Source organism: Mya arenaria, chromosome 2, assembly GCF_026914265.1.
Source record: "Mya arenaria isolate MELC-2E11 chromosome 2, ASM2691426v1".
Lineage (NCBI taxonomy): Eukaryota > Metazoa > Mollusca > Bivalvia > Myida > Myidae > Mya > Mya arenaria.
Genome location: NC_069123.1, coordinates 57505511 through 57524358, shown reverse-complemented (window position 1 = coordinate 57524358; position 18848 = coordinate 57505511). Strand labels below are relative to the sequence as shown.

Sequence of the window (18848 nt, the reverse complement as noted above, 5' to 3'; positions counted from 1 at the left end):
TACTTACCGACATATATTCGGGTATCGGTTGTGGCTCTCACTTACTGGCAAATATTCGGTTATCGGTTGTGGCTCTTACTTACCGACATATATTCGGGTATCGGTTGTGGCTCTTACTGGCATATATTCGGGTATCGGTTGTGGCTCTAACTTACTGACATGAATTCGGGTATCGGTTGTGGCTCTTACTGGCATATATTCGGGTATCGGTTGTGGCTCTTACTGGCATATATTCGGTTATCGGTTGTGGCTCTCACTGGCATATATTCGGGTATCGGTTGTGGCTCTCACTTACTGACATGTATTCGGATATCGGTTGTGGCTCTCACTAACTGACATATATTCGGATATCGGTTGTGGCATTCACTTACTGGCATATATTCGGTAATCGGTTGTGGCTCTTACTTACCGACATATATCCGGGTATCGGTTGTGGCTCTTACTGGCATATATTCGGGTATCGGTTGTGGCTCTCATTTACTGACATGTATTCGGGTATCGGTTGTGGCTCTAACTGGCAAATATTCGGGTATCGGTTGTTGCTCTCACTTACTGACATGTATTCGGGTATAAGTTGTGGCTCTTACTGGCATATATTCGGGTATCGGTTGTGGCTCTTACTGGCATATATTCGGGTATCGGTTGTGGCTCTCAATTACTGGCATATATTCGGTTATCGGTTGTGGCTCTTACTTTCTGGCATATATTCGGGTATCGGTTGTGGCTCTTACTTACTGACATGTATTCGGGTATCGGTTGTGGATCTCACTTACTGGCATAAGTTCGGTTATCGGTTGTGGCTATCAAAAGCTAAAACCGAATATCCAATTTTTCGCTGAGCAATTAACCTCGTTTAGACATATTGATTGACAGAAGGTATTTTGAATTTCATTTTATTCCTAGAGATAGATGAAGATGAAGCAGTCATGCACGTGTGATAAAGATCTCATGAAAGTTGATGAGCTGATGGTATCTTGAAAGATTCCTTCCTGATTGCTTTTTGAATAATGATTCCTTTTTTTCGTAATATCCAAAGAGTAATTTTGGCGATGAAAAACGTTCTTAATTCTGATACAATGTTAAACAAAGCTCACGTTGTCTTTGGAGAACGCTCTATTGTCCCAACGATTTAGTCTGAACGTAACAGTCAACCTATATTACAAAACTAGGTAGACATTCTTAAAGATTTCTCAAAATAACATTCATTAATATATTGTAAAGAACCGTAAAATGAATTAGTAGGAATAGTTTAGAACAAACACAGTGGGATGGAGTGTTTGTAGTATCTCGCCCAGGACCACCATACGTGGCGGGTAACATGAGCCGTTACCAACAGCGATTTAAACTGACCTCAACCCCGTCCCGTGTCATCTTGGTGAGCACATTGGCCACGTGGGTAATCTGTCTTCTTCAATTTTAAGTCGTTAACAGTAGACTTAACTTTTGTTATATACAGGTCTTTAAAGTAGGACAGCTTTCACCCACTAACAACTACACGTATATGATACGCATATATCGTGCACTCGTTTTGCATATCAAATTATTAATGGAAACTTGTAATCAGAATCAGATGTTACTCTGTAAAACAATCGGGTAGCACAATACTTGTGGAATTAAAGAATGTTCGTAGTGTTGTCAACCAAAAAATAATAATGTGGTTATAGATACTTAATTGACCAGTACGGTCCTGCCTCTAAATATTAGTGTCTGTACGGTACTGGCCCTAACTATTATCTCAGTATTTCTATCATTTGTAATCTTTCTCTTGCCTAAATATAAGACATAATATAAAAAGTTTGTAGCCAAGGTCAATCAACGCTCAAATATTTATTTTTATGTACTGATATTGACTTGCCTCACAGTATGTTCTCAAGCTCATGAAACAAGTCTGTTCTGTTATATTTACTCTATCTTACTTCTTAATTGTGAGTTGTAGAATGTTTGTGGCTCCAGTGATCACTTCCTGTGCCTCGTTGTGGGTGATGTTGGTGGCGTTGACGTTACCGATCTTCAGCACGACGTCACCAGGCGCTATTCCGTTAGAACTCGCCGCCACACTGCCAGGCGTCACCTGAAATCACGTAACGTACAGGAATTGATAGTTTTCTGAATGCTATAATAGGTAAAATGGTCATGCAATGATGTTGAGTTTATGTGATATAATGAGTTGTGGTAATTGTAAAACATTGTTTCTTTTAATGCCGGTTTTGTGTGTTGACGATTTTGTACGACACTACCAAATCTACCAAATCTAGCTCCACTCAACAATGTGCCAGCACCATAACTCAATGGTTATAAAGAAGTACTATAATAGTTAACAAAAATCAAGTGCACGTAAACACGTACATAAATTGTTTATGATTAGTATTATTGGTGTATTACTCTTCAGCTATTTAAGAGATAATGATAAAACGCCTTTTTGCGTGATCTGCAAATCATATGAAACACATGTTAATGCATGTGTAAGCGAACCAAACGCTTTAATTCTGAATGAAACTCGGCATACAATGCCTGTATTGTTCGTGCAACAAGGCTCCTACAAGGCTCTCTCCGGGGAGACAAACGCTTCTTAATCCGCACTTCCTATCTCCATTTCCATGCCTTGATAACATCACGATCCATTCACAACATACACGATTCTTTGCATTGAATTTTAAGTTTTGCCCCCTGTTTTTTTTCAAATAAAATATATATTTCATTATAAACGTGTACTTGTAACACAGTAGTCGACTTACCGACTGGTAAACCAGTTTCTTCTCGACGAACGCAATTGTTTTGAACGACATGGTATCCATAAATATGTGTTTGTTGATAATCCAAAGATATCAGACGTTATAGCCACATGTTACAGAAAGCCAGCTGTACACATACTTATTTGTTTATATTCTAATCTACAAAATGACTAAACAGTATCGAACAATGACGCATGTAACGAAGCTGATATAAAGGATTTTTGCTTGTAATAAATTACTACTGGTAAGTGATACAGGTTTTATTTGATTTAAGCATGCAATTTATTTTAAGTAAATTGAAAAGTTAGAATACAAGGGATTATTGTGTGACTCCCACCCATCTCAGGTTCATGAAGGGTCATTACCCACACTGAATACCAGCATGGTAAGTGTCTGTGTTTGATGCGGTCAACAGCCTTTGTGGGTCGTGACACATGCACACCGTTATGTTTCAAACGAAACCATACATTACTGGACTCATGTTCTTTAAAATATTTCAATTAAAGACCGATACCTTAAGTTTGCTAAAGAAATACTGCTAAATAGATGCATGTCCTTATTTTGGTAAATACTTAATAAATTATAATTGATATATACTTTCATTTAGTACATACTGCTTTATAGAAACATGCTTTAATTTATTTTTATTGGTAGAAAAAATACTGCTTAATAGAAACATGTTGTTATTATGGTAAATACTGCATAATAATCACATACTTTTATTTTGGTTTTTATTTAGTAAAGACACACTGTTTTAAAGAAACATTCTTTTATTTTGGCAAAGAAAATACTACTTAATATTAAGACACCTGTTTTTATTTTGGTAAAGAAATTCTGCGTGATAGACACGTAATTTTATACTGGTATCGAAATACTGCTTAAAAGACCAATGTGATAACTGAAATCCTGGTGAAGCAGATGCATCCCGTGTTCCAACCATAGTGGTGTGCCTTTAACATACAAACTGTTGCATCTTTAAGTGGGACATACCAGAGGCGAGTATGGCGAGTGACATCTTATCGAGAGGCTATTTAAAACAGATCGCACTCGGGTGACACATCGTAATGACATTTGAGTCAATGGGCGCTATTGAAAATACACCGGATCGGTGTCACAACAATGTCTTACTTGATCTGTTGTGTTTTACCACATTCTTTACAAGACTATTATTAGAAAGTACTAACCTCAGAAATGTTCATACAAATTTTAGCTAATATCATGTACATGCTACCAAAAATATAACCAAACGTTCTCATCTTCAGAAAAGATCTTTATTATTTATCTTATCTTAAGCGCGTTTGTTCAAGTAAAAACTTCCATCATTAAAAGTGCACATTGCTAAGAAACTGTCTACAGAAAAGCATCATCCGCCACTAGAAATAGCTACTGATAGGAGCATTCACCACCTCGTGTATGATTCACGGCGCAGATAGCGCTATCGGCCGGGAGATGGGAGGAATGTGCTATATATACATGACGTGCACCATTGACTGCAACCATCACCTGCTACATACCGCGTTATTTACACATATTTATATTTTGTAATGCTTTGGTAAGAACTATGTTATGATAGTCGCAATCAATTGTGTTTTGAAAATGTATGAAATATATGCTGTATGATAATATTCCGTACAAAAGGTAAAACTCATATTTCAAAGCATTTCATTTCTTTTAAATTGTACAATTGATACTTCATTGAAAGTTTAGTGAATTATTATGGTTAATTATAATTTAGCATTATTTTCCATTTAAATCGATTATTTTCTGCTTGGGTGAGTCTTTGGAAACGTTTCTATCCAGCTGGTTTTCAAGGCATTTTTTTTCTAATCAACCCACATTTCTTTTATGTTAAATAACAAATATGTTTTACTTGTGTTTAATAGATTATTGTTTCCACCACGTTTACTTCTTTGAAATCGGAGAAATGGGTGTTTCGCAACCTTCGCAAAATATCCTGCGGTTTTGGATATGTTGCCAAGAATTTCAAATAAAATATCTTATCACTTATACAAGAAATAGTAACTGTATTTAAGATTTCATTTGCAAACGAAGATTAGTTTCTTGTTACATGCGAAAGACAGAATAGGCGGGGTGGTTGTTCCTGACGGTTTTCCAGCCACGTGTACTAAGACCTACACTTATTAGTATGTTTTACTAAGAATAGGTTTTGTGTATGTTTCTAACTGCTGTTTAACCTTACAGAGTAACCGTTCCTGCTGTAGTCCGCTATGTGAAGAGTTGGTATAATCCTAGAGGTAGTAGCACATCTTTGCCTTGACCATGTTACAATTTGCTGTTTGAGGGCATCAGGATATTTATAATAGTGACTAAACAAAGTGTACAACCATCGAACTAGTTTTGCACCGGGCGATGTTAAAAAATGTATTAAAAATCGAGGAATTCAGAAATCTAACAGAGATTTCGACCAGAAACAGATGTAACTATCAGCTTGATGATCATAATACAACATTAGAAAGGGACTATGGAGTGATACTTTTACTGATGTAATGTCAAAACATCTAAACCTTTTTTGCACTGGCGTAAGAGTTTCAAAATGATTATTATTATGATTATATAACTTAATTGCACCTTGTTCATTCAGAGGCTTAAATCTGTCTACGACATAAACAGTAAAAAACAACATGACACTATGTACAAGCTCCTTTGACCAGTCGAAACAACAAAGTCAGATTTTTAGATGCCATTGGGTAGAATATTATCAGATATATCGTAACAGGTTTTACTACAGCTTTGAATTCTTTTTAATATATATTAAGACGAAAATATACGTCAGTGACCATCAGAAGTGTCTGCCTCTAGGCTTATCAGCTGTGAGTTCATGGCCAATATCCATCATCTGATAACGGTACATCTCGTTTGCTGCAAAGGGTTCTATAAACATAATTGTTTCTTTCGTATGAAGAATATTTCCATGTGTTATGATGGTTTTATGGTGTATGGTGAGCATTTCTGGTTTGTAATTTAATGTTTGCCAGCCTCCCAAGATGCAGATTGGGGACGTGTTCATAACATCATGTTCTTAATAAGAAATTGCCAGTCTACCTACACACTGGATTTATTACGACATTTAATATGCATATTAGTGCATGCTACAATTACCTCCAATTTAAATATTTCCTCCAAAGTAATACGTTTACTTAATAAATATAAACATTAATACGAGTCCTAATCTAAATATAATTGACTTCCCAGACATTGGAAGTCAGACAACGAAAGTCGGATAGCCAGGTAACAGAACTTGTCTTAAGGATCAAACGCATTATTTGAACAGTCAAGAATTGGTATCACCAGTCTATGTTTTTCATAAACATGTACATGGCTATCCTATCCAGAATTTTTTTTTAGTAAAAACTGTTTTGCTAAATAATCTCCCGTAGAAAGCATGAATGTTGAAAACGAACGTTTGTCCAAAGTTGCTTTATGATCTACAAGTCATCATAAGTAGTATAAACTCAACAAAAAGAGGCATGCAATATTAAGCCTGAATAAACTATATCATTAAAACAAACAATAATATGAGTGGTAGGGACCTTGACGTGACACATCCAGAGATATGGACCCGTCATGACGCCTTTGTCTGCCGTTCATCTGCGCTGTATTATTTAAAATGCCCCTTTCCATGACAAAGTTACATTCCGGGAACGACCATTTATACTCTAGATGCATATGAAGCATTCCGTGATTATTGAACTCTAAATGTGACCTTGACTTTCGTGGTTAGGACGTATTTATTGCACGCGAGACGTTGTCTTTGTGTGCCAAACATAATTTTATGTGCATACATTTTAACTATGCATGACAATTTACAGTCCCCACACGGCGACCTATTCTCTACGTGCATTTATGCAGCATTTCATAATTATTAACCTCTAATTGTGAGCATGACCATCGGGATATGGATGCGAGTCTTGCTAGCGACGTGTCCCCATTGTGAGTCTTATATATCTGTGTAAGGTTGCAAAATCGCACAGAGCATGACAAAAAAAAACAACGGACGAACGAACGGTGCAATCTTTTTGAGGCTCACCGTCGGTGGGAGAAGAAGAAGCATATTCATTTAGATATAGTAACTGACACAAACACTCGCCGCCTTAGTGTCGGTTATGAGGAATTAGGTATAACATATACATGTCTAGCACCTGTGACAGCGACCCTCAGTGTCGGTTATGAGGAATGTGGTATAACATATACATGTCTAGCACCTGTGACAGCGACCCTCAGTGTCGGTTATGAGGACTGTGGTATAACATATACATGTCTAGCACCTGTGACAGCGACCCTCAGTGTCGGTTATGAGGACTGTGGTATAACATATACATGTCTAGCACCTGTGACAGCGACCCTCAACTGTTGCATACCGCGTTATCAACGTATATAAATATAATGTAATATATCGGCAAGTAATATATACTGGTATATAATTAACTTAACTAGACAGGCCAGGGGCAAATGTCCAATATTAATGAATGAAAAACGTGGACCATACATTCTATTACATATCAAACTTTTTTTTCTTTTCTATGGAGCTATAGGCACTTGTAGAATATTTAATGTATTCCTTGCACTGCCCGTATTGATTGAAGTTTAAAAACTGGTTCATTGTGAAAACCAGCATTCTACCTGGTTCTCACGCAAACAGCATTCTACCCCTGGTTCTCACGCAAACAGCATTCTACCCCTGGTTCTCACGCAAACAGCATTCTACCTGGTTCTCACGCAAACAGCATTCTACCTGGTTCTCACGCAAACAGCATTCTACCTGGTTCTCACGCAAACAGCATTCTACCTGGTTCTCACGCAAACAGCATTCTACCTGGTTCTCACGCAAACAGCATTCTACCTGGTTCTCACGCAAACAGCATTCTACCTGGTTCTCACGCAAACAGCATTCTACCTGGTTCTCACGCAAACAGCATTCTACCCCTGGTTCTCACGCAAACAGCATTCTACCTGGTTCTCACGCAAACAGCATTCTACCTGGTTCTCACGCAAACAGCATTCTACCTGGTTCTCACGCAAACAGCATTCTACCTGGTTCTCACGCAAAAGCCACATTTCAAAATAGATCCGTGATCTTTTTTATTATAATTCTTTTTTGCTCGCTTTTTTGTAGATACACGTAAATTTCTCCCAACAATCATAGACATGGGGGTTGTACGACCTTATAACACGTCACCTAGCTGCAATGTGGAGTGGGCTGCCAAGAACTTCAAACAGAAACTCTTATCATTTATTACAGAAATATATATTGAAATCGAGAATGATATTTCCCTTAAGCCTTCACTTATATACCAAGGTAAGTTTGCTGCAATACGCGGAAGACCGAAAGCAGTTTTTCATCGTGCACATAGAAGAGAGGTTTACTAGAAATGTGTTATTTGTATACTCCTAGCCGCAGTTTAACCTTTAGAAAACAAAACGAAAAAATGGAAGGTATTACCTATCATACATGTTCAAGGAAATGGTAAGCTCTACTTCGATCTATTTCATGTAGGCTAGGAGTAGGAGAAACGTTCACATATTCACATTTTGGCAAGACCATCTTACGGTTAACAAACAGTTCAACAACATTTAAGGCCATTTTGAGCTCGCATTTGTTAAGTGCTTAGCCGTAGGTATAGGTACATGTAAATGTAACGAGCGAGAATTAAAAGACGTCGATGGTATAAAGGTTGGTATTTGCAGATGACAGATAAGAATAATAGTTCAAATACGGTCATATATCTTCAAATTGGCAATGTTTAGCAGACAAGCAGGTTATATTTTCCATTCGAAAACATATGACCATTGCTAGATATTAACAATTGCTAGATATTGACCATTGATAGATATTGACCATTGTTAGATCGTGACCATTGTTAGATAGCGACCATTGTTAGATAGTGACCATTGCTAGATATTCGCCATTGTTAGATATTGACCATTGCTAGATATTGACCATTTTTAGATATCTGATAACGCTGATTAAGCTTTGGAAATGCTCATTCCTATTTTATTAATTTCTTTGGCATGATAAGTTAAAATGTAAAGTAGAACGCAATATATGGTATACTAGTATGAGATGTTGATCATTGAGAACCTTATGCATGTGTCCATGTTGTTATCTTAACGTGCGTACTGGTAAATTGTGGGACGACTTTTGCATAGAGCTGCCACAATCGTCTAAAGAGAAACACCGTACACGATTACTTTACAGTCTTCACTAAACACTTTGATTTTCCCTGTGCTTTCATTGATTTAAATTGGTTCAAACATTGTTTCTGTGTCGTTTAAGAGAACCAAAATAAGTTCAAGACTGGAAACTGTCAAAAAAAGCACAAGGCGCAATGTTTTAAATATCAAAGACACGAACTGTCAGACATTTTGACATGTAACAGATGGGCGTTTAAATTTGATCTGGCGTATCATGACATGTTTAACTGCAGTTTTGAAAGCTTCATTTGATATATTCAAACAAATGTATACGTGAATGACCACCTACAGTCAACGCCTCTAGGCTTATCAGCTGTGTATAATTATATCACAGGCCGCATAGCCAACTCCCTTTATCTGATAGCGGTACATCTTCCTCCTATCAAAATATATATATATACCGTAGTACACTTTGTAATCGCCCCCACGTAATAACATTAGGTCTTGTTGATAATGAACTCGGGCTGGAGTTTTTATGACACCATGTGAATCTATTTATTTTTTTCATCAATTAACTGTCATTATTAAACTAAATATTAATCATAATAAATGTAGCATTTATTATTCGAAACGGTATTACGTATGTTATTTTGAATAGTGCTATGAAATGTTTCATCTTTATAGTAGGCGTTCTGGTTGTGCGTGATGCCAGGCAACAAATGTCATGAGCATAATTGTTTCTTCGTATGATTTCCACGTGTTATGAAGGTTTATAATGTATGAGCATTTCTCGTGAGTTATTTAAGAAATGTCTGTCAGCCCTCCAGGATGCATTCAAGACGTGTTCATAACAGTTGGTACTAAATAACAGTTAATATTCATACTGGAATTATTGTGGAATTTAATATGATACACATCAATAATTTATTCTGTGCTAAATCGGTGTTTAAAAAGCAGTTATCTCTTCCGATATCTTAGCATTTTAAGACGATCGTCTATAAATAGCTTGATTTTCCAGGGAACGAAAGTCACCAAGTACTGTCCATCTTTTTATGGTGTTTTCCACCAGGGTAAAGAGACCGAATCTTTATTATCACATACTATAATCAATGCCTTTTTATGAGATCATCTTTGGCCATACCTAGCAGATCTGGCCCCAATTTCTCGAAGCTTCTTTAGTGCAACAATTAGGACCTGTTCATTTGTTTTCCTGAGAGTTTATGTCGTTTGTTCAAATCATGAGGATGAATGGATTTAATGAGATAATTATGGTCTTATACACTCACTGTCTGTCCGACGGACGGGAAACAAAAAGTCATGTTTACACACAGAAGTAATGTAATATTTTGTCGTTTACAGTTAATGTTTTATTGTAAATACTAAATATTCAACACTAAAATGACTGATGAGATGAGACGCCCCAGAGAAGCTACATTGGTAGCTGGAGCCACGCCATACGACCCCAATGTTATCTTCAATCTTCATTATACTTACATAAACAAAGGTATTACTAAACAGCCATGACATTCAAGTGCAAGAATTCGGCTTCTGGTAGATAACACTGGATAATTACTGGTTATTTCTGATAAAGCATACGGTTACCGTCTTTTATGATGGACCTGTGTGCCACAGCTCTGGGTGAAAAGGCGAGTTGTGTATGTCAACGTTCAAATAGGAGAATGAGTCGAAGTATAATGATACAAGTAGGCGACCATCAGGCATACGATTTACGGAATCAAGCACTGACGAGTTGAGTTTATCTGTGAGTATTGTAGCCACGTAATAAGGTCAACCCTTTTTTTGACTTTTTTTCCGAGTACAACGCTCTGTTAACCCATAATAGTTGGTAGCATGAGAAAGAGTTTAATGAGTATGTTATGATTTTAAAAATATACTGAAAACACTTCGTGTTGACATTGAAAACATTTTACTTCCGATTTCAGTAGATATAGATTAAAAAAAACTACCATTGACTTCCATAAGCTCCACTGTTATGTATGTTCAGTCATTAAGTTGACATATTAATAATAAGTAAGCAATATCCTTTCAAATGATTCAAATCGGGGCCACCAGGCATGAACATGTAACATTACGACTGAAAGGATGACGTCAAGAACACGTTATTTAAGCATCAAGTACCTTAAACTTATTATTTCACAAGAAGGAAACGGGTCCTTTGTTCGGCGCATTCCTGGTAAGGAAAGCTACTTGAAAAAAATAAAAGAAGACCGGCCTCAAGCTTTTGCAGCAAACCAACTACCCCTTTTATGAGTCCTTGGATTTACTACTGAAGAGTGGAAAACCCAATGACTATATACTAGCCGCATTAGAATCACTGACCATAGAGGTGTCGTTAACTTGACTAGAAGGACACGTATATAAGCATTTTGGTTAAAGGCCATACAATGCATTCGGCACGTGTGAAAATGGAGTCGGGCGAAAACAAGTGAAATTGTCCTAGAAAAGTATATTTGTAATACAAATTTGTTTCTAGAGGGCCATGATAAATAACCAAGGTTGAACAGTTTCAGAAGAAGGTCGCAAAGGAAAGTTTTCTCTGTAGCTTTCAAGTAAACATTCCTGTGAAATTATTTTACCATCAGAGAATCTGTTTCTATTAAGAAGATATTTAAGTTTTCGGACTTTAATTGTGACAACAAGTCTGGAAAAAAGTTATCTCATAGTCTTTCCAATTTGTATAATCGGTTTCTGAAAATCAGTTTTACCCCATTCCAATGGCACCATGAGTTCCGCATGAAGTACACTATTTTTGCAGTTTGACAAAAAAAAACTTCTACTGATAAGCAGATGAGAAGCTTGATTGAAATTGGCTCAGTAATTTAGAGAATTCATGTAAAAGAATGTGTGTGGACGGATATCCCACAATCCTATATAGACCAAATGTAGTTGATGCGTGTCTTTAATTCCTGCGAGCGTGTAAAGACTTTATATTGCGATTTCGTCTACCGATGAAGGTCTTCATATTTGGACTATTGTGAAACTGCACGATATCAGCTAGACTGGCTGACTCATTCTTACTGTGAGCTTTTGCACATCAAAATTAATACGAACTATAATAACAACATTAAGAAAGTCTTTGCAGATGCGGTAACAATAAAAGTAGGCCCTACAATACAACGCAAATTACTTGCCGTCTAACTCCCACTCCTGACAATAACATTGCAGTGGCACTTCTTGATAAAGGTTAACACAATTCATATCTGACAAATAATATGCTTTGTTCTCTGTTACTGTCTAATTTTCAATCCTTCAATATATATCATTTTCAAAGACGTTAAGAACTATGAGAAACGTTGATTCTTCATGTTTACAGTCTATATCAATCACTCAAGTTCTTGCTGGTATGATATTCTGCTAGTGTCTGAACTATGCTTACTCATTCTCCATGAATGCTATTCCTGAAAGTACGCCCCCGCATTTCAACAGCGACGTTTCAAGTTATGTTGGGTTTTATTATTATTCCTTCGGACTAATGATTGTCTTATGGTAATAAAAGCGTAGATGTTTGAACTGTGCTCTGAAGATTGTAGCTGCTGTTTTCAAACAAAGACAAATAAATAATAAGTTTAAATGTTCGCAGACCAGTTTGACTAGAAAACAGTTTTTGTCGTCATTTTACATTGAATGACACTCCAAGTATTCACCACGATGGACACTGTGTCAAAATAAGTCTCTCATGGAGTACCGTGTGAGACATTATAGATAATACAATCATGTCATAATATATGATACCTCTGTGACTACATCTTCGTTCAAGAATAGTGTTTGTTTTCAATGCAGCGCGCCATTGATGTGTTATTAATAATCATCAGACTTCTCGCAATCCCTGCAGGCTGTTGAGATTTGATTGCTTAATTACCACTTGTGGATGGGCAGGCTGGCAAGTATCACTTACATATGGAACGAGTTACTTGTATAACCATCCGTGCTATATTATACATGCTTACGGGTATTGTACTGTCTAGGTAATGTGTAGCTAATTTATATGCTAATTATACGGTGTTTTCATTCTCTCTGGTGTGTGTCTCGTACAGGTAGTAAGAACATAAATCGAGTCCTTTCCAACACAAAGAGTGTCTTGATTTAATTTTTACTCTGTCTTAAACTGCCACTACTATAGACTTACCAGAACTCCATTGGTGTCCCTTTTATAATGTGTATACATAATTCATGTAAATAAAGGGGTCTCCAATAGATCACCTGAGTTGTATGGTTGGCTTCCATTTCTCTAGTTCTAGTATTTAGATTGATAAATTATAATTCGTGGTCACCTGTATGTTGTTTCAGTTACTTTATTACTGAATGCATGTAGTATATCATCGTCGGATACCCCCGATACCCACTACGCTATGCTTCGTTGTGAAGTATAACGGAATAGGGTACCGTGGTTGCCGACGATGGCAGTATATACGTATTACAAGCCTTTTTAAGAACAGTAAGGTTGAAGAAATATAATCATACTAAGTGATAGCTACTACATATTCTATTTGTAATTATTATAAATTGCCCAGTGGCGGGATCTTACCCTCTGTACAGAGAGCGGTTGCGCGAATTCCCGGCCTCCCTGTAACCGGAAGCCCCAGGGTATATCCCCGCTCGGCCGCTGTAGCCATATCGTCTCCATAGCCGCGCTTCCGGGAGACCCTCCCGAATACTGCAACTGTAAACAGTAGTTTCACTATTTTTAATTTCCTGAAAGAACTGTACGAAATCCTGAGATCAGTTTTTAATGCAGAAACAGAGAAAATTTTGTAATTTTCCAACAAAATATGGCGCTGCAGAGGCGGCGAGCACTACACATACACAGGTATGATGGGTAAGAGAACTTTCTTTGCTTAGAATGATAGATCCACCGGGTGATATCTGCCAAAATCTATTTCCAGGCTAAAGCGTTTCTATAGAAACCAGCTACAGAGCATGCCGACTGCATTCTGATAATGTACCTGGTGGCAAGGTAGACAGCCACAGGTACATACGGAAGTCAAAACCCAACATTTGTTTTCGTAATTATCTTAAATAGTTTAAAGATCTTTGTAAGTTATGCGTAATTGATATTCGCATTTTCAACAACAACAACAAAACATAATTGTTGCAACCACTTTAAAACTAAACTGTATTAAAAAAACATTTTGAGTCACAACTGCTGCTGCTGCTGCTGCTGCTACTGCTACTGCTACTGCTACTGCTACTGCTACTGCTACTGCTACTGCTACTGCTACTACTACTACTACTACTACTACCTACTGCTTAAGAAAGTGACATCACATCTTGTTAAAATGACACTTTCATTCAATATCAATACATACCTATATATATAACAAACATATTTTGGGGGTGATAAACCTTGAATACTTTGTAAAGAATACACTTAATGAAAATATCAATTACTGATAACAAGATTGTAATCGTATATTTCGTCGTATTATCGTCTCCTACGGTAGAAATATCGTGTTTTCTGCATCTTTCTTTAAAAAAAATCTGGGTATCCTTCATAAGAACCATCGTTTTAGACATGTTTTCATCCATTTTGATAAATTAAAACAATTGTATTTATTGTGGTAAATCTTATTTGGGAGTAAGAGTGCACCTTTAACATATCATAATTTACTGTACCTCTGTGTGGACACCGTTCCTTGTTATCTCCAATATAACCCAACACTCGAATATTAACTTATATTATCGGCCAATATAACACACTTTATATAAAAACAAATCGACTGTTTTTATAAAAAAAAATACAAAATATTTCGTGTAAAAATTATATAACAGACAACGCATAAAATCCTACTAGTAAAACTCTACATGAATGAACAAAATGATAGAATGTTCAAACATTTGTTTTCAATGACCCTCTCCTTCAAAACGATCCGGAAATGAAACAATTTTACTCATGTCGATTACGGCTCGGAACACTGATCGTAGTGTTCATTCTTGGTCGAATATTTTCAGTGTAGTTCTGTGTTGTACTTTGAAATACTTCCGTAACCTATATATAAAAATTCATGAGACATACTGTACAATATGAGAAGTACGTGTCTTTGAATAAGCTATGATACAACTTATTTAAATAACACAGGATTTTGTGTATGTACTAGTGTACGAAATTATGTTTCGTCAAAAGGCAGTATTTTTGAAAACTGCCTGACATTTATTTCAGTACATCAGCAGTCAGTCGTCATTGATCGTAAGCAAATGAATCAGTATATCTAAGCAACGGCTCGGCCAGTAGACAACATATAATCCCGAACACTAAGCTCAATAAAGAGTTATTACTATGCGTTTACCAAACTAAAATGGTTATGCGACTGTATCATTCGAGGATATATGTGCTAATGTGTGAAGCATGTGCTATTTCAATGTGCTGTCGAAAACCGTTGGCTCGAAATCGCTTGGCTCGAATTCCTCGTTGGCCCGAACTAGATTGCTTTATCCTGAAGGTGAACGTTTCCGCTTGGCTCGAATTTTCCGAAGCTCGAGGTATGTACGCCGGTCCCAGGGAGTTTGAGCGAACGGGGCTCGACTGTACTTTAATAAAATAGATAATGATTAACCTAATCTTTATCTTAAACCTTCTTGAAATTGACTTAAGGAATTCAACCTACAAGTTCTTTGATCGACCCATTAGTACCATGATAAAAAAAGATAAATGTTGATGGCTGGTGAGTTTGTATTGAATAGATGACCACAACTACTTTGTTTAGAAAGTTATTGGAACGTATGGTTTTTCTCTTCAGTTCAACTTTAATTCGACGTGAAATAATAAATTTTGCAATTGTTCCAGGTCAGAACAGCTTGGTCGTTATATTGTTTTCTGCTTAGTTCTAAATTTCCCTATTCTACACGTAAACCCCTATTTAGTGATACAAATATTATCCCTCTGTATCCTCTCTTGGAATATATCACTTAAACCAGTCGATCATTACGCAACATAATTATCTTACATTAACATATATTAAAAAATAATATATATTTATAGAATGTATAATTTATTAGGTATCTCAAAAAGTCGTACGGTTATCTTCAGTAATATTTCCCTTATAATTAATCTTACTGATACGCTGGTACTTAGTTTTAGTTTTGGTGGCAGACATGTATCTATTTTAAATGAGATTTTAAATTAAACTGTTCATGACTATCATGTCAGTCATGTACGCATATCCGCATAGTAGCATTGTTGTTTTTATTCTCAATGATAATTAGTCTTCATACGGGTATGTTTCACCGCGTACTCGTATTGTATTAAGTATGTAACAATACAGACAGCGTAACAATACAGATGCGGTCTGTGGCGAAGGCGGGTATCATTTTCCGTTTCACATCATTTTCATTGTTACACTCTAAATATTTTGGGTGCAATGGTTCGTGTTTCCTTGTTAGACAAGATTGGTAATTTCACGAGTGATTTATCTCGGTAATAAGGTATTTAGTACATCATATAGTCTGTTTATTTCTTGTCTTATCTATTTGTGAACTTCGCTGTTGCGGGAAATTGTACAATAACGTTCAATGGGAATATATCTTACACTATACAGAACCCATTTATTAAAAGCCCGTGCTGATTTAAAAAAAAACTGCTTTAAATTGTACACATTGGTAAAAAAACCCTAAAAAAGTCTAAAACATTTTTAGTTTTTTTTACCAATTTGTACAATTTAAAGCAGTTTTTTTTAAATCAGCACGGGCTTTTCCTGAGTTCAGACTTAAGTGGTAAAACTGCATATCTTCAATTCGTTGTAACTTTCCTGTATCGATTATGGAATTTGCTGAATAATAAATTAAAGTCGACATTAAATTTTGTAAAAACAATGGATTTCATATGATTTTTGATCATTTAAAGCTGCACTCTCAAAGATATACCACTTTACAACTATTTTATTTTTTTGTCTTAGAAAGGGCAAATTTTTGTGTAGTTATCTGCAAACTAATGATATAAGAATGCTGACAAAAGATTAGATCGCAGATTTGCATATTTCTGTTCGAAAATTAATGTTTTATGGCTTAAACCGTTACTAGCGGTTTAAAAAATGCATAAAACATTACAATTTAAACTTAAGTTTATAAATCTGCGATCTAATTTTTGACAGCCGTCTTATATAACTGGTTTCCATGGATTTTCGCAGAAATTGGCTCGTTCCATGACAAAAAATAAAAAAAAAGTTGTCAAAACGTTCAATCTGTGAGAGTGCAGCTTTAAGTCTAAACTCGAACTTGAGACTGTTCGTAATCATGGCATCTGATGCAAAGAACATTTAAAAGAAAACAAAATAATAATAATTTATATATGAGTAGAGGTACCACTGTCCATTCTAAGTATAGTTTAGAGTTCAGTTTTGACGTTCTGCGAGAAGTGGAATAGATAGAAACCAGCTGCTGCCTTAACACAGCTATATTCCTTATCAATATGTCGGTTGCATCGTATACCAAGAACACTCGCACGTAAAGTTCGAGATTTAAAACAGAGGAAATGGTTATATTTTACATTTGTACTTTTTTTTAAACAAAAGCTTGAGAATTTTAACGTAAATTCACATCGAAACAACGTCTACTGTGAATAGCAATTAAATAACAACTAAACATTCATTTTTAAATATATGTTACTCAGTACTGATAAAATTAAACACTTTTTAATTAGAATACATATATCTTACCTTGGGCGTCCCAATTAGCTCGATATACATCTTTAATTGTATTCCAATAATAGTTTAAAGATACAACATCAAATTCAAAGGTATTTTATATTTTTCTGCAGTAACCATATTTTATTAAATTGTGTGTTTGAAGAAGCAAAAAAAGAAGCTACAGTGGCACTTATTATTTGATCATTATATCTATATTGGTTAAGAATGCGCTAAATGTTCACTTTTATGAGAAACTATATTGAACGGCTACTAGTATAACATTCCAGTTTTAACCAATCTGTTGCGCTATGTCCATTCACATGGTTACTGTAATCTCAATAAATGTGAACTTGAAATCTGTCATCGCGTGAAACATCCTTATTGAGAGCAAATTATATGTCGATTTCGGTTAAACTAGGTGAGATGTTTAATTTAAAGGGGATTTGAAGTTTTTAGCTCAGTGTCGTCTTAAGGGTTTAAGGATGCGTATCTTTTTAATGTTTGCTTAAATACTTAATTACAATGGTGTTCTGTACATAATTTTCATACAAACATAAAATGGATCGTAGCAAATTATTTACTTTATTAAACTCGGCTGATTTTAGATTTAGCAAGAGCTTTAGATATAACCGACGATCGTCTGTTGTGGTTTGTTTTAGTGAACAGGGAGCATTGCTCGACATTAAGCCTTGCTGTAGATGGCGTATTGTCTCTAGCATTGCTCGACATTAAGCCTCGCTGTAGATGGCGTATTGTCTCTAGCATTGCTCGACATTAAGCCTGGCTGTAGATGGCGTATTGTCTCTAGCATTGCTCGACATTAAGCCTCGCTGTAGATGGCGTATTGTCTCTAGCATTGCTCGACATTAAGCCTCGCTGTAGATGGCGTATTGTCTCTAGCATTGCTCGACATTAAGCCTCGCTGTAGATGGCGTATTGTCTCTAGCATTGCTCGACATTAAGCCTCGCTGTAGATGGCGTATTGTCTCTAGCATTGCTCGACATTAAGCCTCGCTGTAGATGGCGTATTGTCTCTAGAAACATATGTACACGCGTCATTTGAATGTTATCATCTTATTTTTAGTTATGACCCAAAATAACGTTTTTGCACAATGACTTCGGCGACGACGACACCTACGGTATGGAAACAAATCAAATCAAAGCACTGAAAGTTCTGAACGGCTTGAGCGATAATTCTTTCCATGTGATATTAAAAAAAGACTGTATGCATGATACCATGGCACTCGCACGCTCAATATCACGCCTGCCCGTCCACATACCCAACCTGCCGACACAACTGCCCGCCGTCTCACTCACTAGCCAC

The 18848-nt window shown here is 36.3% G+C and overlaps 1 protein-coding gene across 4 annotated transcripts in view; it reads right to left on the bottom strand.

Moving 5' to 3' along the window:
- The window catches only part of LOC128205771 (trithorax group protein osa-like), a 31279-nt gene extending 16578 nt beyond the window's left edge, over nucleotides 1–14701 (bottom strand). For 2 of the 4 annotated variants that reach the window (XM_052907708.1, XM_052907736.1), the window contains exons 1-2: nucleotides 13432–13750; nucleotides 1917–2071 (exon numbers count right to left, since the gene is read on the bottom strand). In XM_052907708.1, coding sequence (XP_052763668.1) covers nucleotides 1917–2071; nucleotides 13432–13530 — 254 coding nt within the window. In that variant the 5' untranslated portion in view covers nucleotides 13531–13750. Of the gene's footprint in view, nucleotides 1–1916; nucleotides 2072–13431; nucleotides 13753–14519 lie in introns of those variants that run through there. The other 2 variants (XM_052907715.1, XM_052907725.1) reach the window with 2 other exon arrangements.
- Nucleotides 14702–18848: the final 4147 nt, after the last annotated feature.